The 25,846-nt window shown below is 41.4% G+C and overlaps 1 protein-coding gene across 1 annotated transcript in view; it reads left to right on the top strand.

Moving 5' to 3' along the window:
* The window catches only part of LOC124795312 (glutamate receptor 1-like), a 1,309,547-nt gene that overhangs the window by 958,881 nt on the left and 324,820 nt on the right, over positions 1-25,846 (top strand). The window contains exon 6 of the mRNA XM_047259283.1: positions 24,884-25,004. Coding sequence (XP_047115239.1) covers positions 24,884-25,004 — 121 coding nt within the window. The remainder of the gene's footprint in view (positions 1-24,883; positions 25,005-25,846) is intronic.

Below are 25,846 nucleotides of genomic sequence, written 5' to 3' on the forward strand. Positions count from 1 at the left end.
GTTGTCCATTCTGATAAGGAGAATCCTGTCACTGAACTGTTCACTGTAACTCACTCTAAGCCCTGTCTTCCTATTCGCAACGAATCCTGCTCCCATCATACCATTTTATGCTGCTGCTAATATTACCTTATACTCATCTGAGCAGAAACTCTTGACTTCATTCCATTTCACTTCACTGATCCACACTATATCTAGACTGAGTCTTTGCATTTCCCTTTCCAGATTTTCTAGCTTCCCTACCACATTTAAACTTCTGACGGTCCACGCTCCGACTCGTAGAACGTTATCCTTTCGTTGATTATCCAGTATTTTTCTCATTGTCACCGCCCCTTTGGCAACCCCCTCCCGGAAATCCGAATGGGATACTATTCTGGAATCTTTTGCCAATGAAGAGATCATGACATATTCTCAATTAGAGCCCACATATCCTGTGGATTCACATTATGTGTCTTTAATGCAGTGGTTTGCATTGCCTTCAGCATCCTCAAATCTTGTTTTTAATTGTAAAAACTGAAGCACTTTTAAGCAATTTTTAGGCCTTACTAATTTGTGTCTGAAGGCATAGAATGGCACATGCAGTGTACTCTTGTGTATCTGGATCCATCAGCGTATATATAGATTTAATCGGGCCATTGAGCATCAGTGAGACAATCAAATCGGCAGTTAATTTCACACTCAGCGAACTTGAAACATTATAATAACAGACTGGACTATGGCAGCTGAGTGTGTCAATATCATATCGAAATAAAGGTAATTGTGAAGAACATCGCGTGGAATGTATAACGGGATACCAAGAGTCAAAACTTGTGCAGACGGTCGGAATTTGAATTCTTCTCTTGGAGGCATTCCGTAATTGGTAAATGCAGTCTTTACTCATAGGACTTTCCATGAGGCCCAGTCCTTGAATGAATCATTTGAAGTCTAATGCTTCAGAGCATCTCTCCTCCTTCCACCAAAAGGTCATTTGTAGGCGTCGAACGCAAGTCTCTTAGGCAGGTACGAATGGCTCTGATCTGAAGAGTATCTGGAAAGATAAATCTTACGCGCATTGTGATACATAATGCAGCCATAGACCAGTCTAGATCGGATAATTCCTCGGAAAATCGTGAGTAGAGTACTCAGATGCACTCCCCACCATACCCGAGTAAGAGAGCGAATTACAATTAATCCTTCCTCACATTCATCAAATATAGATATATGTGAGGCGCCAAGCTGAGCCGAGAGTCACATATCATACAGAGGAGTCGATTTCCTGCCTTGTGATTTCCGGGTTTGTGGTCCGTCGCAGTAGATATTGTTGTCGAGGAACGTTAAACCCTGATGTACTTTCTTCTAATTTGATAAAATACTTGTTTAGGTCACTGCGCTTCCTAGTGGTTTTCAATGCAGTCTCAGTCTACACCCTGCAAGCGACTTTACGGTGTACGGCGAACGCTACTTCCTGTACCAGTATCCATCCCCCTCCCCCTCCCCCTGCCCCCTTTCTTTCTTCCTTCTTCCATTCGCGAATGACGCGGGGAATGAATGTCCGTTTGTAGATGACGGCATTCGCCCTGATTTCCGGGATTTTCTCGTTGCAGTCATTTCGCGAGACACATGTGCAAGAAGCAGTATGTTGTCCAGCTCTTCTCGGAAATTATTATATCGGAATTTAAATACTAAATCTGTCGATGATGCACGATGAGTCTTGGAGCGTCAGCAATTAGCATTCGCTGAGCATATTCGTAATGCTCAGGCACCAAATAAAAGGTCCCACATCCCTTTGTGTTGTATCATGACTACCTCTTCCATTAGTAGAAAATGGCAATGGACCAAACTGAAAAGCAATAATCAGAAATCGCACGAACAATTTCGATGTAAGCTACATTTTTCATGTTTGAATGACATTTCTTAAGGAGAAAGGGTACTTTTTTACGACGGAAAAATCAAATTTAGTTGGTTACTTTATTAAATTCTACAGTATTTCTTCGGTACTTTGACACATACGTCATTAGGTTAAAAAAATGTTAAAATGGCTCTGAGCACTATGGGACTCATCTTCTGAGGTCATAAGTCCCCCAGAACTTAGAACTTCTTCAACCTAACTAACCTAAGGAAATCACACACATCAATGCCCGAAGCAGGATTCGAACCTGCGATCGTAGCGGCGGCGCGGTTCCAGAGTGTAGCGCCTAGAACCGTTCGGCTACTCCGGCCGGCACGTCATTAGGTTTAGAATGAAAAATAACAGCGATATATTTAATTTTAGTCACACCCTTGTATGCTGTCATACCTACATTACTTCCGTTATAAAAAAGTATTAGTATTTCTGTAAAAAAACTGGGAATTTTTTCTTTTAGCCATTCTATTTTGTATGTATAGCATACATTGGTAAAACTGCTATATTCCAGCGTCAGTAAATAATCCACATTGCTCCTGTTTATTTTCGCTTTAGTGGAGTGTTTTGTTTCCATCCTACAGAAAGTATGTTGCTTAAGTGCTAACAGAGTCTGAATCACGAAACTCCCAGAGATTTTCTGCAACTTTGCTACTGCAGCGCTGCCAAGCCGCTGGTGTGTATAAACATAACATACTGCGAAACGTTTATATACGTTTATATGGAGGGGAGAAGCACATTGATATGCGGTCGTATTTCGGCTTTTATTGTGGCGCTGTAAATCGTAGCATCAGTCAAAAGTACAATCCGGAAGTATCTCTTTTTAGACTTCCAAAGCATGTTGAGAGGTACGTCAATAATGTTACGAATAACAAATGCTCGTTTTAGGGACGGATAGTTATATTTTTGGGTATGAGAGAAAATGTTTAACATTTCAGTTCACTCGTAGTGTCTTTAGATCTTCGGTTCTTAATGAGAATCGTAAAATCTTAACCACCGTCTCATAAGGTTACTATTCTATAGAAACAACTAAAAATCAAAATTACACATGCCGGTATATTTTTGCGATTACCTGCTAGTCTGAGTATGGAAAAGAATATTTGCAAGTAAACACTATGGTCGTGTACAAACAGCCAAGAAACTGTTAAAACTAGCGTTAAGTTACAGAGGAAAACTCAACGTATACTATTTTCGTAAATACGGAAAGGTGTCTTCAATGGAGGGTGAAATAAAATGTTTCTCACTTTTTGCGAACTATGTTATTGATAACAGAGAGAGATTGGTAACTAACTCATTCTCTTTATTCAGAGTGATTTTTCATAGCATGGAATCAGAGATTTATACAGGAAGTCAACACCAATCCATCAAAGGTATAACTGAAGGATGTTCATCACCACCACTGACGTTTATTTTGTACCTTGGAAAAGGAATTAGGGAAACGAATGACTATTATTGTTTATCAGGGGTGAAGGTTAGCACAACACAATAGATTGATGATGCATCAGTGGTCGCTGACAGTGAACAGAACCTCTGTTTTGTGATAAACGTAATGGAACATAACGCTAGATGCATTTCAAGATATGCGAATAAATAAGAATAAAGCCTCACAGGTGCACACTGTGAGACCTGGGAACAGGCAAGATAAACACAATGGGCCGGCCGAAGTGGCCGTGCGGTTAAAGGCGCTGCAGTCTGGAACCGCAAGACCGCTACGGTCGCAGGTCCGAATCCTGCCTCGGGCATGGATGTTTGTGATGTCCTTAGGTTAGTTAGGTTTAACTAGTTCTAAGTTCTAGGGGACTAATGACCTCAGCAGTTGAGTCCCATAGTGCTCAGAGCCATTTGAACCATTTTTTTTGAAACACAATGGGCACACGCAGGGATAGAAGCAAGGACAAAGCGAAAAGGGCGTTTCTAAGGAGAAGCAACACCTAGTCTCCAAGAATGTAAAAATCGTGTAATTTCGAATGCACTGAAGTGAGTCCGAAATCCGCTAAAAAAACCTCGTGAAACGATCTACAACCCGTGAAAAGCATCCGAAAGTGAGCGCCAAGCATGCAGATGTAATCATAGTAAGTTCTTTTTTAACTTAAACACATTCGGCTACAATTCCTTTCTCGTCCTACACGATTTTCGGCTATAAGATTACAACTCTTCTATTGTTAAGCATATTATTACACTGCAATGATATTTTACTATTGTAGATTGATATTAACAGAGGGGTTATTACTTTAACTACATTTTCCTTTGAATAATTAATATTGGTTGTGAAATTTATCACAATACCCACCAAAATTTTACTCATAGTGATGAACTAAATGTTTAATTCGACTGCTAGGTAGATATAATTTCTTTTAAGGAATTATGTATTCATCCACGTAAAATGTATTTATCTCCCTAGTGACCTCATACAACAAGAACGATTTAATAATTATTTTTCCTGAAGTATGCGGTCATAAATACAGTTAATATACATTCACCAATGAAGCAATAGTTATTACAAATAATGCCAAGAGGAAGCTTGATAATGAAGAAATGTAGTAGGATGACGGTTATGCTTCAGTAATGTTGTGAGATACATTTTAATATGGATCAAATCGTAATCCGCGATTTCCCACAAGTCGTATTTTTCATAATTACGATATGCAATCTCCACAAGTTTATAAACCACTGCGCTAATTCTTTTATATAACATACAATTGTCTGTACCTATCTAGTACACCTAAACTTTAGTGCAGCTTCAACTAAATTGTAGACAAGTGAAATATTTAATTCAGAAAAATATTCTAAAAATTAAAATACGAGATATATAATCTTTTTCTGGTGAATAGACTTGATGTGTAGAATTAATAGATCTATTATCTCAGCAACCATGTCTTACACATCTGGTAAGAATTTCATGTTCTTCACAGGTGCATTACTGTATTAAATTGTACCTGAATTTGAAAAAAGCATTTAAAAATTTTTTGTGTGTTATTCTCTTAATTTTTTAACAGAAACCCATACGTCCTAAATTTGGTCAAAATATGTGTCAATCGTGTAAGAATATTCTGTGTTAACTGCTATAAAGTTCAAAACGGTGCAATATATACAAAATAAATAGTGCATGAGAGAAACTGGCGCTGATTTTTGCAAAATATGAAGCCTAAAAATTACCCTGTGTCCTTATGATTCTTCCAGTAACTGTCAGCAAGGAACCTACTTTTCCCACATTGTGTTTTGCCTCGTCATACAACTGTAACTCGGTCAAGATGGCTACTCCTCGTTGTATTACGGTAGTTACGGTTTCCGCTAATTTGTGACTAACCGTGCAATCTTACAGTAGCGGATTTCTTCGACAATCTGTGCGTATTACGTTAACACGTTAGGAATAGCGTGTTGAGCTTGCCTGATAGGAAATCCAGAATCAACTCACAAATCTGCTCCCACCTTGGTAAACTCGTACCTTGGCCTCTAACCGAGTGTACAGAACTCTGTAGAATGTCTTTTAAATGTCAAGGATCACTGTACCAACGTGGTCGTCTTTTTCTACGGCGCCCTAGATCGGAGGGGGGGGGGCATACTTTTTTACCTACAGTCTGTAGGAAGTAAAATTTTCTAACCAAGCACCAGTTCCACAGTAATAACGATTTATAAAGTAGGAAAGTTACTTTATAAAATTTATGAAACAGTGTTACAGCAAGATAAAGTATACAGCACTAATTAATTACCATTATTTTATGTCAAAATTTTACGAAAACCTAACGAAAATGTTCTTAAACCCCTAGCACCTACCGCCCACCATCAAAGCTGGAACGCCGACTAGTAGATGGTAGGGACCTGGTTGACCACCACTGCTCTAGATTTCACGGGCGAACAGAGCAAACTACGGTATGCGTAATGGGGTAACAATCAACCAGTACACTCTGCGCCAGACTTCTGAGCATGGGTGACGTCACGGAAACAACTGCCGCGGATCTCGGCGCAAGCGTACGGGTGCTGAACAGACAACGTTGACCGCGAGTACTCATATTCAGTCACCATCAGGCGGCTCAGTTACTCCTTCCAGTTCTGCATCATCTCCAGGGTGAGAATTATCATAATCACTTTCGTTGTCACTTTTGTGTTAGCAGAAGAGCCAACACCGTCTTACGAGTGGAGGCCTAAATGCGCGCGTTTTAGCTCACGCAGGCTGGCGTGAGGAGAGAAGAAGTATACTGACGTGAGGAATGAGAATTCAGAAAGCGGACGTAATTCGTTTGATGCTTAACTTTAATCCATTAATGATGAACGTCGCTCATGACGGTACATGATTCACAATATTATCTGTTCAGAATACATTCTTGTAGATAGAAATGATAGGAGATGAAGATGGCGCCTTGCTAGGTCGTAGCAAATGACGTAGCTGAAGGCTATGCTAAACTGTCGTCTCTGCAAATGAGAGCGTATGTAGACAGTGAACCATCGCTAGCAAAGTCAGCTGTACAACTGGGGCGAGTGCTAGGGTGTCTCTGTAGACTAGACCTGCCGTGTGGCGACGCTCGGTCTGCAACCACTGATGGTGGCGACACGCGGGTCCGACGTATACTAACGGACAGCGGCCGATTTAAAGGCTACCACCTAGCAAGTGTGGTGACACCACAGTCACTATCAACGCCGTTCAAACGTATTATTGTTTTATCCATTTCTTCGTGGAAACGGACTGATCGCTCAGTTTTTTAAAAGTTTTCGCAGGACGGAGTCCAATCTTCTTTAGTCATTAAATGCAGTCTGGAACCGCGCGACAGCTACGATCGCAGGTTCTAATCCTGCCTCGGGCATGGACGTGTGTGATGTCCTTAGGTTAGTTAGGTTTAAGTAGTTGTAAGTTCTAGGGAACTGATGACCTCAGAAGTTAAGTCCCATAAGGCTCAGAGCCATTTGAACCATTTAGTCATTAAATCTCTCGTCACACATACGTTTCACAGATGTTACGCTGCAGAGGACGTTCCTAGAAGCTACCCTACCTTTCACAATGAACCTAGCATTCGCTACTGGATTTAATTTCGGGTGGCATGGTGGAAGGATTAAAGCAACGTGACCAGCAGTTTTTAGAATCTTATCGTGGGAACCCTCAGCGGTCCTTGGTTCCTCCAACAAGCTCATATAGAACAGGTTTCAGCTTGTCATCCGAGAGTGGGACACGCTCCTTTGCGAGCCATTTCCTGATGTCATGTTCAGTAGAATTTGACGTTAGAGATTTGTTTATTTTGACGTTGTGATATGAGCACTGTCGAGAATTAGCACCGAGCTAAGTTTTAAATTGGAAATCACCTTTTCTGTGAAGCCAACGGCCTTGTCGCAGTGGTAACCCCAGTTCCCGTCAGATCACCTAAATTAAGCGCTTTCGGGCTGGGCTAGCACTTGGATGGGTGACCATCTGGTCTGCCGAGCGCAGTTGGCAAGCGGGGTGCACTCAACCCTTGTGAGGCGAATTGAGGAGCTACTTGATTGAGAAGTAGCGGCTCCGGTCTCGTAAACTGAGATACGGCCGGGAGAGCGGTGTGCTGACCACATGCCCCTCCATATCCGCATCCAGTGACGCCTGTGGGCTGAGGATGACACGGCGGCGGTCGGTACAGTTGGGCCCTCTAAGGCCTGTTCGGACGGAGTTTTCTGTCTAACATTTTTCTTAATTTTGCTGGTTCACGTGTTTGTGGTAATCTCCCGTTGCTATTCGCAGACTTTCTAGAAAAGTCGACTCCTGCAATAAGATCATCAATATATTCCTATTGATTTGAATTTTTTGAAACTTGGTTGAAAACTCATGTCGTAAGCGGGGATCGTACAACTATTTGAACTTTACGGGTAGGGAGTGCTAAAGGTTGAAAACAGAGGTTTAAAAGCTCGATTTTTAGTGTTAATTTGTCCGTTAGGGCTACAAGCAGATAGATGCATGTTATGAAGACACAAGCAGCAAATCAGCTGCGTTCTATTTTCATTATAAACTATGAATGGACTCCTTATATTATTCATAAGTTGGCTGTGGTTCCCCCCGATTTAAAGAAAATTCGGCATTTTACTTCATTGACACGGCGTATCGAAAAATACTTCCAAAGCAGGGATGACGCACTTCTGTAGTACAACTGATCTCCAACGACGACATTTAGAAACCAGCCTGCAGACCAGATGGAGCTAGCCTTGCACCCTGCGATATACACGCTTACCATCTGATAGGCCACGCCACATAGCAACAAGTATATTATTGTCTCAGAAATGGTGTATCAAATCTTATACCATGTGTTTGTTGTTCGATTCGGTCGGCGTTCTTATTAAAATAGCACTGATCGCTTTTCCAATTTTCTATAATAACGCAATATTTCAAGGCAATGTAAATTTTACAGGTAAAAATTACTTGTTCTTTAAAAAAGATTTATTTAGAAACGAAAAATTTTAGAACTGCCGCTATGGCTAATTAGTATTTCGGTCTTTTACCCAGTTACTGGTAAAAAATAAAACCACCTTTTATAGCCAAAAACAAAAAATACCGAAAAATGCCGGTTATTCAGAACTAAAATACCGGTATCGGTTTCAACCAGTCGGTTTTTCCCATTCCTACTGGGGCCACTAGGGCTATCAGTTGAACTTGGTGCACCCGAATGTTCCTCCACCGAGTGGACTCGTCTTCCGTAAACATTAAAACGTTGACTACAATCTCCCGAGAGTGACTTTCCAGTTTTCTACCTTTCAGTTTTGAGGTACTAATAGGCGTCATTATTTCAGTCTGAAGTCATAGCGTGCTAAAGTGCGCGTCATTTACGATGGCGGCCGAGTTTAGGTTCGTTCTGCGCATCTGTTGTCACAAAACACAGTCAGCCAATGAACAGAGAACGACGTTGCCAGAGCTCGACTGCAGTGCAGAGCACGGACGAGTGTCTCCAGTTTTAGAAACGTTCAGTCATAAATAAAGCAATTGAACGAAGGAAATGTCTAGATAGCAGACTTTTTTTTATAGAAAGTTTGGAAAAAGCATTCTTTATACCAATTGCTTCATATTCTATTAATTAATTAAACCAAACAAGCAATAAGCCTCCTAATTCAGGCGATAGCAAGGAAAGGTGTTTGTATCATTCTCACTAACCGCTTTTTCGCAATAAAGAACAGCGGTAATTGTTTATTTTCTATTGTACTTCGACGAAACGTTAGTAACTCATAGTCATACCAACAGTGTTTGTCGGTATTCTGCGTGATATTTTAAAGTCCTCCGAGAGATTCATTGAATGACGAGCTGCGTTAGCGTAATGGTTATAGTGTATGGCTGCTAAGTGAAAGGTTTTGAGTTCAAACCTTGTTTGGTGCTTAATATTTCCTTTATTTAAAAACAATATCGAAGTGTCTTACTCCATAAATTTTATTCGTTTGAATGTAATTTTGAAATTTCTAGTGGCAACTAAAATCGATCACACGGAATGTATACGCTATGGACTTTTACCTCTTCAAACTCTTCAAAATTTCGTGCAATGGTTTACTACATCTAATGCTGCACAAAAACTGCATTGAACATCGAAATAAAATTAAGTCATTTATGGGGGAAGGTATCAGTCAAGAAGATGTGTAAAAATCAAATATATAGGCCAAATAGTTTTCGTGAAATCGAATGATAAAGTGTGTCAAAGCAGTCGAACCACCATGTGTCTGCACAGGCGAGCAGTGCAGTGATGACAAAATCGCGCACAGCGCGGAATGCGGGGAGCACGTCTCTGTAGCAGCGAAAGGGTTAATGCGGCCGTGGTGGCTTTACTTCATAAACTGCGCGGTCCCCCCTAAACGTAAGTTTTCGAACTATACTATAGCGCTGCTTCTCTTGGCGCGTACAACTGCCAACGCAGCAATCTCCCGCATCTGGGCGGGCATGCGCGAACCGCCAAGATAAAAGAACTGAACTATAGTTAGTACAAACACGGAAGAACGCACAACGTGGGAAGCCGAAGGCAGCCAAACGTATTAGCGCTGACCAGTACCTCTTTGCGCATGTGCAGTAGCCACCCAGCAGTTCCATTATAACTGTCGCGAAGCAAATAAACAATTTTTTCAGCCTTCAGTTGCAAGGTAATTTTACTCGTTTACCTAGGTTTCGAATCCAGTAATGGAATCTTCTTCAGAACAAAAAATTAAATTATTTTGTGAGCCAAACACTGGCCATGTCACAGATTAAAAATTAAAACAATAAAGACGCATAATCATAAGATTATGTCAGTCAAAATTAAAACCATTAAGACGAACGTAGACGGAGCTACGCCGGGCAGAAATCAGGACCACACGTAAGCGGCTCGAAAACTAGTTTTCGAGCTGCTTACGTGTGGTCCTGATTTCTGTCCGGCGTACCTCCGTCTACGTTCGTCTTAATGGTTTTAATTTTGACTGACATAATCTTATGATTATGCGTCTTTATTGTTTTAATTTTTAATCTGTGACATGGCCAGTGTTTGGCTCACAAAATAATTTAATTTTTTGTTTGAAGAAGATTCCATTACTGGAATCGAAACCTAGGTAAACGAGTAAAATTACCTTGCAACTGAAGGCTGAAAAAATTGTTTATTTGCTGTACATTCCACAGTTGCTGACACGCTGCAATATGTTAAAGATTTGTACTGTCGCGAAGCTTTCACACATCTGGCGCGGAGTCTACTGCTTCGGTTGCCGTTGCGAGGGGTTATTTCCACGTGCCTCTGCCCTAGTCTGCTCCAGAAATAGGGCGACAGTCCTGAGATTCGTGTGTTTGGAGAGCGACAGACTAACGTCTCTTTCTGCGCCGCGGGCCGTCGCGTCGCTGCAGAACAGAACCTCGAGCCCGCGCGCACGCTATTCAGAACTCAGGGCGGCACGCTAATATCTGAACAGCGGCGGGTGGGCACACGCGGCTTAATTGCGATTCATTATCAAAGAGAAAGGCCCCGTTTGAAACGCCTCCTGCCAGCCCGCCGGCCATAATCAGCGAGTCGCAGCGACACGTCCGAAATATTCAGCGGCGGCGCTGGTTACCCATTCCCTTTGTGTTGTCGCCGGCTCTGGTTTGCATCAGTAAAAACGCGGCGCCGTTTGATTCGCCCGCGCTCCTCGCGCCCACAGAGAACGTTACAGCGATCCCGTCAAAGTGTCGATGTCGCCGTGACACACGCTGTGCAAATAGGGTTGTCGTATCTACCTGGGATCCCGCCGGGGCGCTCTGAGATGGGCGTGTAGAAGTGAAGTACAAAATTTATTTAACATAATTATACTTTATTTAGAACTCAATTGCACGGAACTTGGGTGCGGCAGAAGTAGTTGGTAAGCGATATTCTTCGGAAGATTTCGCCTTTCCCAGTAAGTGCTTTTTTCCTCTTATGAATCTATAGAACTCCATTCGAGACAGTTTGTACTTAAACTGGCACTGTAAGACTGAACCCACAGTCCCTGTCAGCAGTCGATTTCTTTCATCAGTCCACTGGGCCGACATCAGCGAATATACTCTTTCACAAAAAAAAGAAGAAAAAAAGAAAAAAAAACAGTTCAAAATGTCTCTAATCACTATGGGACTTAACATCTGAGGTCACCATTCCCATAGACTTAGAACTACATAAACTTAACTAGCCTAAGGACATCACACACATCCATGCCCGAGGCAGGATTCGAATATACTCTCTACACAGTGGCGTTATGTACAGGAATAGAAAGCAAACACTCGAATTATTTTAGCGGCTGGCAGTTGCGTTCAGAATTTTCGGTTTCCATAACAAAGTAATCCCACCTTTCTTAAACTGAGTGTTTATATTTCCATTCTTCCGAGTCACACTTAGTTTTTGAAAAGTTTTTAAGAGACATACATGTATTCCTGGAAACATTTTCAAACTGAAATATTCACTCAATTTTTATTCTGGTATATAATTGTCCAATTTGGACTTTCAGAAAGCGTCACCAACCAAATAATTTATATTTATTAAAAGAAAAAGCCTTTTCCTCTATTTAGATGTAATGGTATAGAAAGCCATGGCCTCTTCCTCAAATTTCGAAATCAGACTAATTATTTCTTGGTTAGAATTCTCATTCTTTAATTTGTTCAAATTCATCTTGGTTTGCATGCCAATGAAACTGGAAATCTTCCTTTCATTCAGACATCGTATTTCTTATTGCAGTTATTGAGACTTTATTCTTCTCGATGCCTTTTATATTGTTTTCAAACAGAACCAAATTTGACTGCAGGACACGAAGTAAATTTCACTGGTCGGACTACTGAAAAAATGTGAAATTATTTGAAGTGGCCTGTCTTCGGTTTCAAAAACTTGCTTTCATGTAATCCACAGCTTAAGAATTCTCTCAACTGCGGGCATTAACGTCAGCCATATCGTTTTTGAGTGAGATAGAAGAGTCTTATGATTGACATAAACGAATAAGCAAAATTCTTTCAGCTTCTCTCTCCTTATCGGGTATAATGAAAAATAATTAAATATTTTCTTGACCATTATTTCAATGTCGACAGTTAAAGCGCTTGATAAAGTATTGTAGAGAATATTAACAGGGCATTCAATTCCTTCTACATTTTTTCCTAGTTCTTCTTTAATTTCATGAAACACATTCCGCTGCTCGCGTCGATGGAGCCTTCCGAAGTTGTATTGGTATTGCCCACACAAAAGCGACTAATTTACCCAATGGAATCTGCAGTTGTCTTGAAGTGTCTAGACAAGGCTTTGAAGTTGTCTCCGATGTTCTGTTACGCAGCGAATCAAACTTCATCAACTTCTCTTGGCTTCCGTAAGTTTCAGGAAAGTATTGAACAACTAAAGGAAACATCTTTTCAGCCTTTTGGCTCGATGCGTCGGTGCCTATGCCGAAAAATGAAACTTCTTGCAACTGGTTTATGTATTCGGACACGGAGTGTTGTGCGAAACTATTTTTAACGATCGCTCTAGCTTTGGTCTTGGCTGTAGACTGCTTTGCGCCGACTTTAGCCTCAGGATACAGTGTGGCATTCAGTTTTACGATACCCGTCAAGAGAACGGAAGGACAGATGATGCACGACATCTTCATAGACTGTTGCTAGTTATGCAGCGGCAACTAGCTATTCTTCCTCGGTATCTTCTTTCATCATGAATGTAGAAATAGGCTTTGATGTCGATGGTACAGCGAATCTGCTTGTATAATTCTCTGTAGAAATGATGCCTCACATCTGCCTTACCTCCGTGAGGTACTGAGATGAAACAGCTCATACAACGCTTCCTGATACGGTCGTCCTTTCTTGACAAAAGTCCGCTCTTTTGTGTAATCATCCGAAAGTGACGCTTTCTCTTCCCATCAAGCATTTTCGTAAGCTATGATAAGTTTGTTAGATGGTAAACAGTCGCCAAACCACTTAGCCATCGAAGTTCACGTCGTCATAGTCTTCACCCCTTGCATACCGGCAGCAAAAACTTCAGACATTACTGACATGGACTCGTTGTTTGTACAACGTTTAGAGAGAATCTTCTTATTAGATCGCTATCGAGGTGGGAACTGCCTGATTCTTTCGCGTGGCGCTGCTCAAATAATTCCCAGCCCCGTACTACTAGAGAGGTCTGGCATTTTCTCGAATGATGGCGCTAGATGTTGAAGGTGTTTGCATCGTCGATACAGGAAACACAACATGCTACGCCATCTGTAAGATGTCCTTGTCCATGTAATCTTGTTGACATAACTAAATTAAAATAACCGAGGCTGTATTTACATGTTGCGCTTACGGATGTTGTTTTTTCAGTATCTGAGCCAACCTCGCAACAGTTTGTAAAATTTGGACACAATTGGGTTTTGTCGGCATGTCAGGACAAGAAGGTCCATAACGTGACGGTCACGATATATCGAGACGGTTGGCAACCTTAGTTATAGGGATATAATGACTTCTCACCCATCCTCTACAATACAGACGGTCAGGGAAAACCCATGACGTTATCGCGGTGTGGGGGTAATTAATTGGTCAGTTAATTAATTTACATAATTAATTTGATATCAACAGTGTGCCATAGTTAAATTATTCTACTACTGGTCTTTACACTCGTTTTTCTCTAGACATCAAGTAACGCAGCGGTGTTGCTACTGTCGGGTGGCAAATATGGCGGGCGCTTTCCTGAGTTGCAACCAAAAATCTGAGAAATTGTTTCGAGAGTTCCGCATTTTCACTGTTTGGCCCATTCCTTGAAAGTTGTGCCCCAAGAGACAATGTAAATTAGGCCATGATTTGAGACTATTTTATAGTTGTGGAAGAAAGGAACAATTTTTTATGCGAGTCCCCCAAGCGACTAGCAATATCTGAGTCTCTGTAACCTGGCTAGGCCTCTAGCTCTCTTTTTGCCCTGACTTGCCCTGACACGTGTTGGAAACAGCTTTCCAGAAATAAGAACATTGAATTTTGTTTCTCGAAGAACTCGATTTCGAAAAATCGAATACAGGCGCTAAAGCTAAAGGTTTCTTATATTTTTTGTGTTCTTTGGAATTTATGTTTGTCATTATACTTCTTATTGAAATTTTACAACCAGTTGAAATTTTTGAATTTTTTGTGCAAAATTCCTCTCTACAGCTCCAAGAAGCCTGGACAATGTCAGTAGTGTCCGAGATGTTGTGAAGTTATTTCGAGCCGTTGAAATTTTCGAAGAAATGTGGAGCTCCTGCTTGGAACTGACAAAAAACTTTGATGTTGAAGGTCTGAATCGTCCAGATGTTCTAATGATTTGTCGTAAACTTGTTGACGCTCAACCCTATGCTTTTGCACAGCCCCTGTGATTGCTACCAGATAATTTATTTTGAGGTTTTAGATATTGTGGTTCATTATTTGGAAGATAGAGTTTATGAAGCTGCTATGACTCTTGCAGTTTTGTAACAGAATTTCATAACGATGACTTTGACCGCGAAACATGTTATTTAAAAGTCATTCTGTTGGAAGTATGAAAGACTTAGTGCTCCTATTTTCCCTCAGATATGCATGTCGGCGAACTGTTTCGATAGGCGACAAAACTGGTAAAGATCGCTTTAACTACATCAGTTGTTACCAGTACGGCAGAATATTCTTTCAGCGTCGAGCATTTTGATCCCTAACGAAGAAAAACAGGTGGAACTGATGCTCTTTGAAATAAGTCTACGAAGACAAAAATGTGCTTAACTGGTATTGTCTATAAGCATCCAAAAATCAGCTCACTAACTTCCTATCAATCGGAATTTCATTCATTTTAGTACCAATATAAACCACTATCCCTCACTGCACCAAAGCTGAAATTGCGTTACAAAACGTATGGGAATATGAAACAGGTAGACACTGACGATCTACCAGCTGACTGCGCACAAATCCTTTGGCACCAAGTAATCTGTGCGCCCACAATTAATCGAAAATTTCATGGACTTACTGACGATCTCATAGCTCTTTACGTCGAACACGTTTTTACTCGTATGATCCGTGTAAGAAAAATTTCTGTTCCTTGGCTAACGACTGACTTACGTCAAATGATACTCCTCACAGACGTTTCATGGCAATTTCTGAAACCGAAACGCTAGGAGGAATACAGGAAGTTGTAAAACAGCGTAAATGAATGTCTTAACAATTTCCAAATCAGGCGTGCTCTTTCCTTTTTATGCAGCGAAAAGACGCCCGCAGTTCTATGTTACGATCTTCGTAGCCTGCATGTCGGAAACGCAAAGTCAGAAGGTCTTTCAGCTCTCAGCTGACGACGTGAATCTGTTTTTCTCTGTATCATTCAAACCCCATGCTGAAGAGAACTATCGAACATAAGAATCTTGATACTACATAACTAACCACTACATATCGCTCACAACGAATATCCCAATTACCTTGGATACCGTTCAATCAGCATCTTATCTCCTGTATCGAAACCCCTGGAATATGTTGTTCGCGAACATGTTACTGAATATTTACGAAAATTTAACATGTTTTAACAAACATTAGTCTGGGTTTCGTAAACACCATAGCAGAATCTCTGAATGAAGTGAGGTAACTGATTACCTCAAATATGCCATGCACAACCGTGACGCCCAATATTGGTGGTACTTGCCTTCAGCAAAAGATTTGATAGCACCGTCTCTGACAGACTGCTCAGATAAATGCCCCGGCTAAAGTTGTCATATAGTAAGGGGCTTGAAAGATACGTGAAAGACAGACAGCAACGTGTTGTGTGTTGAGACTGGAAAGTTGTCCTGAAAGCAAATTTTCTCAGGTATACCGCAAGGGTCAGTCCGCGGCCCACTGTCGTTGACCTTACACGTCAATGATATCTCGACGGTTTTGTCCTCCAGCAAATATCATTTCTATGCTGGCGATTTCGTGCTTTACTTCAGTGGTACACCTGAAGAGACCGGAGCTGCGATCGCCCACACAAATTATGATCTGTCTTCAGTGGTAAGACAGGAGCAATACCTGGGACTTAATGTAAGTATGAAAAAATCGAATATAATTTTAGTATCTCATCAGAAGTTAATAAGTCGTGAATTTCGAGAACAATTGTCTCCCATTCGTCTCGACGGTATTCTTGATACCTTACCAATAGCAGTGGAAAACTTAATTGTAACTTCGTGAGCATCTGAAATGAGCAGAAAATACTGTCGCCATATGCAAAATACTTCCACAGGCTTCTCGGCACTTAAAAAATTTCGTAACATATTTGCGAATGATGTGAAACGTAAACTTGTGCAATCCGAACCTCGAATTTTGCGGTGTAATTCAATACGCCATGTGTAGTGGGAATATTGGACGGTTGGAACTAATTATGAATTGTCGTGTGCACTGTATCTGCAAAATCCGTCTATATGACCGTGTCAGTTCTGTATACGCCTAGTTACGTTGGTTGCGGCCAGACAAGTTACACGAATACCGGATGCTATGTTTACTTTTTCAGTTCCTTAATGCACACGTACCCCAATATCTTCCATCTGAGACTAATTTCCTGACCATGTAAGTACCAGCAGAAAAATGCCCCTGTCGAAGCACAAAACAGGCGAATTCGTTCCTCTTTATCAGTCTCTGACAGAAAAGTGGGCAAACAGCTACCTCAATCTTCGTTCCGCTTTCCTCACCAAAATTTTTCAAGTGTGAACAAATTGCCACTCTTTTAACACAGCACTTTCTAAATCATTTTACTCAGTCTCTCTCTTTGTAGTTAGTTAATGTTTCATACTCAGCATCTCTATCTCTCTGCCACAGTCTATATACGTCTCTCTCCCACTGTATCCTTTTTCACCCGTTGCCAATGTCTTCCCTCGCTGTTACTGTCTCCTTTTGTCTTTCTTACTCACTGACACTGTATCCACCATAACGCGTCAGCTGAAACATTGTGGGGTTCCGAATTTTTTCCCCTATATCCAAGTACTTAAAATTTCGGTCTAAACTGTGCCCTTCCCAATACCTATATGTTAAAGTTCGCCAGCTTGGGAGGGTCCAGTCTATGTATGGTCTTCATTCACCTGTATTTTTCTTTCCCACTGTTTCTTCCTCAGTTTGCTTCCACTGCTTTTGTGTCCCTCCATTTCTCTTTGTGTTTTACTGGCACTGTCTCTTAGTGACCATCAACAACTCCTCTCTCTTTGGCTACCACTGTACCACTGCTTTTGTCTTCATCCATGTCTCTCTTGCACTGCCACTTTCTCTCTCCCACCATCACTGCCCCCTCTCTCTTTCTCTCTCTCGCTAACTAACGCTGTCTTCTCCCTCTTCCACCGTCACTGTTCCTCTGCTCTATTCTTTCAGAAAAAAACACGAATGTGTTCGCATCCCAAAAGTTTTTCTGAAAATCACGGCATGAAGACTGAGGCAGCTGGTTCCCCACTTTTCTGTCAGAGTCTTTTATCGGGGAATATGTTTGCTGTTTTGTGCTCCGACAGGAGCACTTTTCCGACGGTTCCTTCCTTCTCCTTAATACAGCAGGTTTTGGTGCTTATATAAAAGATATTCTTTATGTCAGTAGAGTTTTGACTTTTTATAATTTGACACACATAAACAACACGTAAGTATGCTCGAGGTAACACAAAACCATTTGCTTTGCATTTTTATGGACATTTTGTTCATCGTACGTAATACACTCAAAACCCCTGGCTCAATATTTGCCTCTTAAAAGAATAAAATTATTATTAGAAATATTTTATTGAGTTTGCAGTTTTCCAGGTTTACATAATTTGTAGCAGTCATTTTAAGTTCTTTTCAGGCATGTTAAGACCATCTTTAGCCCATTTTTTATCAGTAAAGTGTCACTTTTTGCAAATGTTTATAGTCGTGAAGTATTCGTTATAGAGCGACAGCGCCTTATACACATTTTGCCGCGCGGGATAGCCGCTTTGTCTCAGGCGTGTTGCCACGGTTCGAGCGGCTTCCCCCGTTGGAGGTTCGAGTCCTCCCTCGCGCATGAGTGTGTGTGTGTGTGTGTGTGTGTTGTGCTTAGCGTAATTAGTTTAAGTTAGACTGAGTAGTGTGGAAGGCTAGGGACCGATGATCCCACCAGTTTGGTCCCATAGGAACTTACCAGAAATTTCCAAAAAAAAAAAACTTTTATTGGTGAAAAAATGCTGATTCAAAACATAGTTTCGTGACCTCAGAATGCTTGCGATGACTCTATTAGCCTTGCCATGTTTTCACTACGTCAGTGAAAAATACATTTACCCTCAGACCGGATATTATGTGCATATTTTACGTGCATATTTTGAACAACTGGATCTCGATAACGGATAATGACATCGACAAAAGTTTGAAAGCCGCCGAGAATATCATCTTAAGAACAACAGGTAAAAATTTCGACAGTTTGCCGTGAATAGAAATTGTAACACTGGCCATCATCACAGATAGTGTTTTTGGCACCAAAAAATGATTGTTTTTCGAGGTAATCTCAGGAATAGCTCACGAAAAAACGGCGCTCCGGCCACCTAACGTGCAGCCTAGACCACACCTAATGCATAAGAACCAACCGATACGTTCAGTTTGCCTGGGCTAGCGGAAATGTGTAATGTTTAAAATTTGATCGTTTACGAGCTAGAGCATGACATTTCTCCAGATAAGTGTACAATCGATCGCTAGACCAGGGGCTATCCAAAACTGTTGATCCCTTATGTCTGTGATCAGTAAAACCCGGGATATGATCCACTGAAAAATGGAATTTTCGAGTGCCGCTCTCGAGAACATACTGGTACCCTGCACTGTCGTGCACGGACCGATAATCGAAGCACAGGGTTGTACTTACCGACAACCTTAGCTGTGCCTATCCATAAAACAAAAACATTCAGAAACACCTACTCTGTTGCTGCTGTTCGCCTCTGGAAGAATCTGCTCTGCACTCTGAACACAACTAAATGACCCGTTGCTTCCAAGAAGCACCTGGAACACTTCCTCCTGACACACTCATAACAGCTCCCCAAAACGTAAGGCGACTGGCTACTTTAAGTTTTGTCAAACAGTAAGTCTAACGCTTCAGTCTTCTCCCATCTGCGCTTCTTGCTCTTCCCATTTCTCCGTCAGTCACATCAACTTATTTTCCTCTAACTTTATAGGTTGTGTTTCACAACGTACCTCTTTTCCCCCCTGTCTTCCATCCTTCCCTTACGACCATTGCTGCTACCCTTCACATTACAAAACTATCGAGCTGTAATTTGTCTCTGTTGTATTCATGAACGAGTGTAGATTGCGTTAATTTTTTTCGCTTTATGCAGTATACTAAATACTAAATATTTAATAGTATTGCATATTTGATTTAACTTGTACTTATCGTAGTGAGTATAACGAAAATTAACAGAATGATTGGCTGCAAGTAAGAAAGCACCTGATAGCCACAATCTGACAGGTTAAATAAATTAACACCTGCACATAGAAATAAAATAAATAGAATATATAACTCAGTTCGAAGACTATTTTAATGTAGCTCTCGTAGTTAGTCTATCTGCTGCAAGCATATTTATGTCTGTTTAACTACTGCGTCCTACATACGTCTGAACCTTCTCAGCGTAAACAAAACTTTGATCTTTCTGTAGAATTTTATCTCCCTGTTTCCCTTCCCAAACTCCCCCATATCCCCCTCCCCTCCCACACACACATACACACAAACACACATACACAAAACACACAGATCACTATTTTTTGATGATTTAAGAATTGTATTATCAGCGTATTTTCTCCTGTAAAGACGTGTCAATAATTTCTTTTGTCCGCGTTTTTCTTCATTAGTTATCCCACCAAATCTTGAGCGTTATTCTGTAGCTCCTCATTTCAAAAACTTCTATATACTAGTCTGTACTGTTTGTCTTCCACGATGCACTTACATATTAGGCCACACTTCAAATAAATGCTTTCAGAAAAACTTCAGTTTGCATATGAAGTTAACATACCTCTATCGAGAGACCTGTTTTGCTGTTGCCAGTAAGAATTTTAAATCGTTGTGATGTCTACTGTTATCCAAACAGCAAACTCGTGTACTACTTTGAGCTTCTCATTTCCTGATCTAATTCACTTAACATCCCTTGATTTAATTTTACAACATCCATTAGGCTTTATAAGCATACTCCTTACTATGGCTGGGCGACCAAATGGATGCAGGCTATTCTTGCCCGGTTATAAGAACAGAATGTTGACACCAAATGCAACTGAAAAAAAGGTGGAATGCCTTGAAAGTCAAATAAGGATATTTAAACGTGCTGTAACGTCTCGTCCTTGGGCAGTGTTGTCAGACGATGTCAATATAGCGCCCAGTTCCCACTCGGAAGAAGGCCGGCTGCAAACGTCATTGTTGGCGCAAAGTAAATTTAGATCTTCTCCATACCTAGGTGTGTGCACGAAAATCAAAGCTCGGGCTCCACTAGATACGTTGTGCAGGTGATGTCTGATCGCCTGGGCCGCCTCTTGTGCCGTGTCGCCTTTGTAGACGTAACAGCAACGTAACACCACTTGGGCAAATTCCATGAACAAGTCTACCTACAATATCGATTTTTGCGAATAATCCCGTCCAGCTTCCATTATTTATTTTCATTTACTGCACTATGTTTTAGTCGCATATGATGGCAGCAGCCTAAATGCCGTAAAAATAAAAAATGTTCTTCTATTCTTCACGGAATGCTACACTGAGGAGAGGTATCGAGGTCGGTCGGTGAGGCCTGACACGAAGTCTGCGTCGCAAAACATCCCAAAGGTGTTCTTTAAGATTCTGGTCAGGACTCTGTGCTGGCCAGTCCATTACAGAGATAGTATTGTAGTGTAACTACTCCACCACAGGCCGTACATTATGAGCAGGTGCTCGATCGTGCTGAAAGATGCAATCGCCATCCCCAAATTGCTCTTCAACAGCAGGAAGCAAGAAGGTGCTTAAAACATCAGTGTAGGTCTGTGCTGTCATAGTGCCACGCAAAACAACCAGGGGTGGAAGCCCACTCCATAATACCACCGCATCCGAATTTTACTGTTGACACTACACACACTGCCAGATGACGTTCACCGGGCATTCGCCATGCTCACACCCTGCCATCGGATCGTCACATTGTGTAACGTGATTCGTCACTCCACACAATATTTTTCCACTGTTAAATCGTCCAATGCTTACGCTCCTACACCAAGCGAGGCGTCGTTTGGCATTTACCGGCGTGATGTGTGGCTTATGAGCAGCCCCAGATCCAAGTTGTCTCAGCTCCCGCCTAACTGTCATAGAACTTACAGTGGATCATGATGCAGTCTGGAATTCCTGCGTGATTGTCTGGATAGATGTCAGTCAATTACACATTACGGCCCTCTTCAACTGTCGGCGGTCTGCGTCAGTCAACAGACGAGGTCGGCCTGTACGTTTTTGTGCTGTACGTGTAGCTTCACTTTTCCACTTCACTGTCACATCAGAAACAGTGGACCTAGGGATGTTTAGGAGTGTGGAAATCTCGCGTACAGACGTATGACATAAGTGGCACCCTATCACCTGATCACGTTCGAAGTCCGTGAGTGGCAGCACAATGCTGCTAATACGATAGACATTTTTTGGGGGGTTTCCGGATACTTTTGATCAAATAGAGTATGTTGCGTGACCTTCCCTAATAACTATTCTGTAACACATACATCAATCTAATTTCGCCCTTATGGTCCTCACAACCAATTTGTAGTATTGCTTAGCTCATCTGTGAATGTTCTTTACATGTATTTCAGAAGTAAACCACACAATGATACTTCATACATCTCTTGTACAATGCCATTTTTGTTGTTCTTACTCGAACTGGTGACATAATTTGCTACTATTCTTTCCATCTTTATTTCCTTTAGTAAACCAACCTACTAAGACTACCAAACAGAAGACCAATATTAAGTATCGGGCGAAGGAGGGTTTAGTAAGATATCTCCTTCGTGCTTGGAGCATGCATCCTGAGTATTCTCCCAATGTATCTAGCCTAGCACCAGTCTTTCCTCCGGTTAGTTTTATGTGGTCTTTCCAATTGAAATCACTCCATACACCTATCCTCAAATTTTTAAGAACTTTACTGTTTCCACTGACTTTTCTGCAGTCGTATGGTTCAAATGGCTTTGAGCACCATGGGACTCAACTGCTGAGGTCATTAGGCCCCTAGAACTTAGAACTAGTTAAACCTAACTAACTTAAGGACATCACAAACATCCATGCCCGAGGCAGGATTCGAACCTGCGACCGTAGCGGTCTTGCGGTTCCAGACTGCAGCGCCTTTAACCGCACGGCCACTTCGGCCGGCTAGTCGTGTGCAATAACTCAGCTTATTGCCTATTTAAGGGCAATACATTACATATAATAATTCCATATAATATAATAATTCCAATCCCAAAGAAAGCAGGTGTTGACAGATGTGAAAATTGCCGAACTATCAGTTTAATAAGTCACGGCTGCAAAATACTAACACGAATTCTTTGCAGACGAATGGAAAAACTGGTAGAAGCCGACCTCGGGGAAGATCAGTTTGGATTCCGTAGAAATGTTGGAACACGTGAGGCAATACTGACCCTACGACTTATCTTAGAAGAAAGATTAAGGAAAGGGAAATCTACGTTCCTAGCATTTGTAGACTTAGAGAAAGCTTTTGACAATGTTGACTGGCATACTGTCTTTCAGATTCTAAAGGTGGCAGGGGTAAAATACAGGGAGCGAAAAGCTATTTGCAATTTGTAGAGAAACCAGATGGCAGTTATAAGAGTCGAGGGACATAAAAGGGAAGCAGTGGTTGGCAAGGGAGTGAGACAGGGTTGTAGCCTCTCCCCGATGTTATTCAATCTCAATATTGAGCAAGCAGTGAAGGAAACAAAAGAAAAATTCGGAGTAGGTATTAAAATTCATGGAGAAGAAATAAAAACTTTGAGGTTCGCCAACGACATTGTAATTCTGTCAGAGACAGCAAAGGACTTGGAAGAGCAGTTGAATGGAATGGATAGTGTCTTGAAAGGGGGATATAAGATGAACATCAACAAAAGCAAAACAAGGATAATGGAATGTAGTCGAATTAAGTCGGGTGATGCTGAGGGAATTAGATTAGGAAATGAGACACTTAAAGTAGTAAAGGAGTTTTGCTATTTGGGGAGCAAAATAACTGATGATGGTCGAAGTAGAGAGGATATAAAATGTAGACTCGCAATGGCAAGGAAAGCATTTCTGAAGAAGATAAATTTGTTAACATCGAGTATAGGTTTAAGTGACAGGAAGTCGTTTCTGAAAGTATTTGTATGGAGTATAGCCATGTGTGGAAGTGAAACATGGACGATAAATAGTTTGGACAAGAAGAGAATAGAAGCTTTCGAAATGTGGTGCTACAGAAGAATGCTGAAGATTAGATGGGTAGATCACATACCTAATGAGGAAGTATTGAATAGGATTCGGGAGAAGAGAAATTTGTGATACAACTTGACTAGAAGAAGGGATCGGTTGGTAGGACCTGTTCTGAGGCATCAAGGGATCACAAATTTAGCATTGGAGGGCAGCATGGAGGGAGACCAAGAGATAAATACACTAAGCAGATTCAGAAGGATGTAGGTTGCAGTAGGTACTGGGAGATGAAGAAGCTTGCACAGGATAGAGTAGCATGGAGAGCTGTATCAAACCAGTCTCAGGACTGAAGACCACAACAACAACAACATTACATTTGTTTGTGTTGAGGGCCATGTCACTGCATATCCGAAAATTCTAGTCAACAGTTGCGGAACCTCGCGGTGCGTAGCGTCATTATAAAATGTCCTATGATCCGTGCAATGAACTTTAAGTTTTTGAACTGATCCGATTTTTGAAGGTGAGTGTCTTGATTTAGCCTTGGCACCTAATAAAATCAGTTTTAGGTTGTAAGGTTAATGGAAAACTGGAGAACGTCGTACAATTTAGCCGAGGCACATTCTTAATTTATTGTTACATTACAAGGTTAATGAAAAACTGGAGAACGTGTGGGTTAAGAGAACATAACTGTCTATGTCTGTTACAGAGGAAACTACCTACACTGTTTCTATAGAAAATAATTTGCTTGTTCTGTTGTAACTATTTCACTTTCGTTGTACTTAAGTATATCTAGACAACTTTTCCGGTGATGATGGAAGGAACCACTTGTAATGTTAAGTGGAATCTCCTAAGGGCCGTTAATTCCGGATGCAATGGTCAAATTAGATTTTTTAAGTGCAGTCGGAGCGGTAGAATCGTGGCTTGTATGGGTCTCAAGAAGAGCTGTCACTTACTAATCTGGCAGGCTACATAGCGATTTTAGACTTTTAGCACCAGAGCTGCAAAAGAAAAGTAGTGTTGGATGTGGGTTATAGTCCACCACTGAAATGTTTCTTGTATTGACCGTTGTATATCACGTTCCACAGTGAAGTAGCGTGCGTTGAGCGTCATCTAGACCGTGTCAGCTGTGACAGCAGACTTTATTGCCGCTACGCCGGAGGAGGAGGACAGTTAATCATCACAGATGTAAACTTTCTCTTCCAGTAGTCAAGTATCTCGGTATTCATCTCATATTACAAGCATCGTTAACGGAAACTAATTTTTGTGGTTTTCCTGACAGCTAATGCATTTTTGCGGTGAATGTCTGCTGCAGGTGGGCGAACAAATACATCGTCCTCGACTGCCCGACTGAGATGGCGAAGGACATCGTCGTCAGCCATGTTCGTGACGTCACGCTGGGCAAGCGCACCTACCACTACCTGCTGAGCGGCCTGGTGAGTCGCCCTTCTGTGAATACGTGATGTGACTAATGAATCAAAATTTTACAGAATTTGTTTTACTTCAAAGACGTTTAAAGATTTATTAGAATTATATTAATACCTTCAGCTGCTAATGGGCGTTGATATATACCAACGGGGACAGGTGAAAATGTTTGCCCAGACCGTGACTCGAACCCGGGATATCCTGCTTACATGGCAGACGCTCTGCCCATCTGAGCCACCGACGGCACAGAGGATAGCGCGACTGCAGGGACTATCTCGCACACGCCTCCCGCGAGGCCAACATTCTAACCTTGCATGTCCACACGCTACATTCGTAGTGTCCCACCCCAACACACTCATTACCCGTGGAAGACATTCTTGCCAAGTCCCACATTCTCACCTTGTATGTCCACACACTACATTCGTAGTGTTCCACCCCAACACACTCATTACTCGTGGAAGACATTCTTACCAAGTCCCGTAAGAGTTCGGGGAATATGTATACATGCGCACAGAAGAAGAAGGTCGTGGCCAGTGTTGCCAGAAATATATACTTATATGGATATGGTGTCTGTTCTTTCGGACATGTCTCTTCCAAGTAATTTTCAAACGATTGAATATCAGGTTAGTGTGAGACTTCCAGGAATAGATTATTTTTTGTTAGCGTAGATATGTAACGCTTGCAATGTCATTGAGTGCTCAGCTTTTTACTTATAATGAAAATATGAAACCGTCGCTGCAAATTTAAAGTACTTGTCAAAAACAGATCACGGGTGATGTAAGGAGTATAATTGAATACAATAAGACTGAGTAAAAAATGCTTTGTCTGTTTGTCGGTTTCAACATCTTGATCT

This window comes from Schistocerca piceifrons, chromosome 4, assembly GCF_021461385.2.
Source record: "Schistocerca piceifrons isolate TAMUIC-IGC-003096 chromosome 4, iqSchPice1.1, whole genome shotgun sequence".
Lineage (NCBI taxonomy): Eukaryota > Metazoa > Arthropoda > Insecta > Orthoptera > Acrididae > Schistocerca > Schistocerca piceifrons.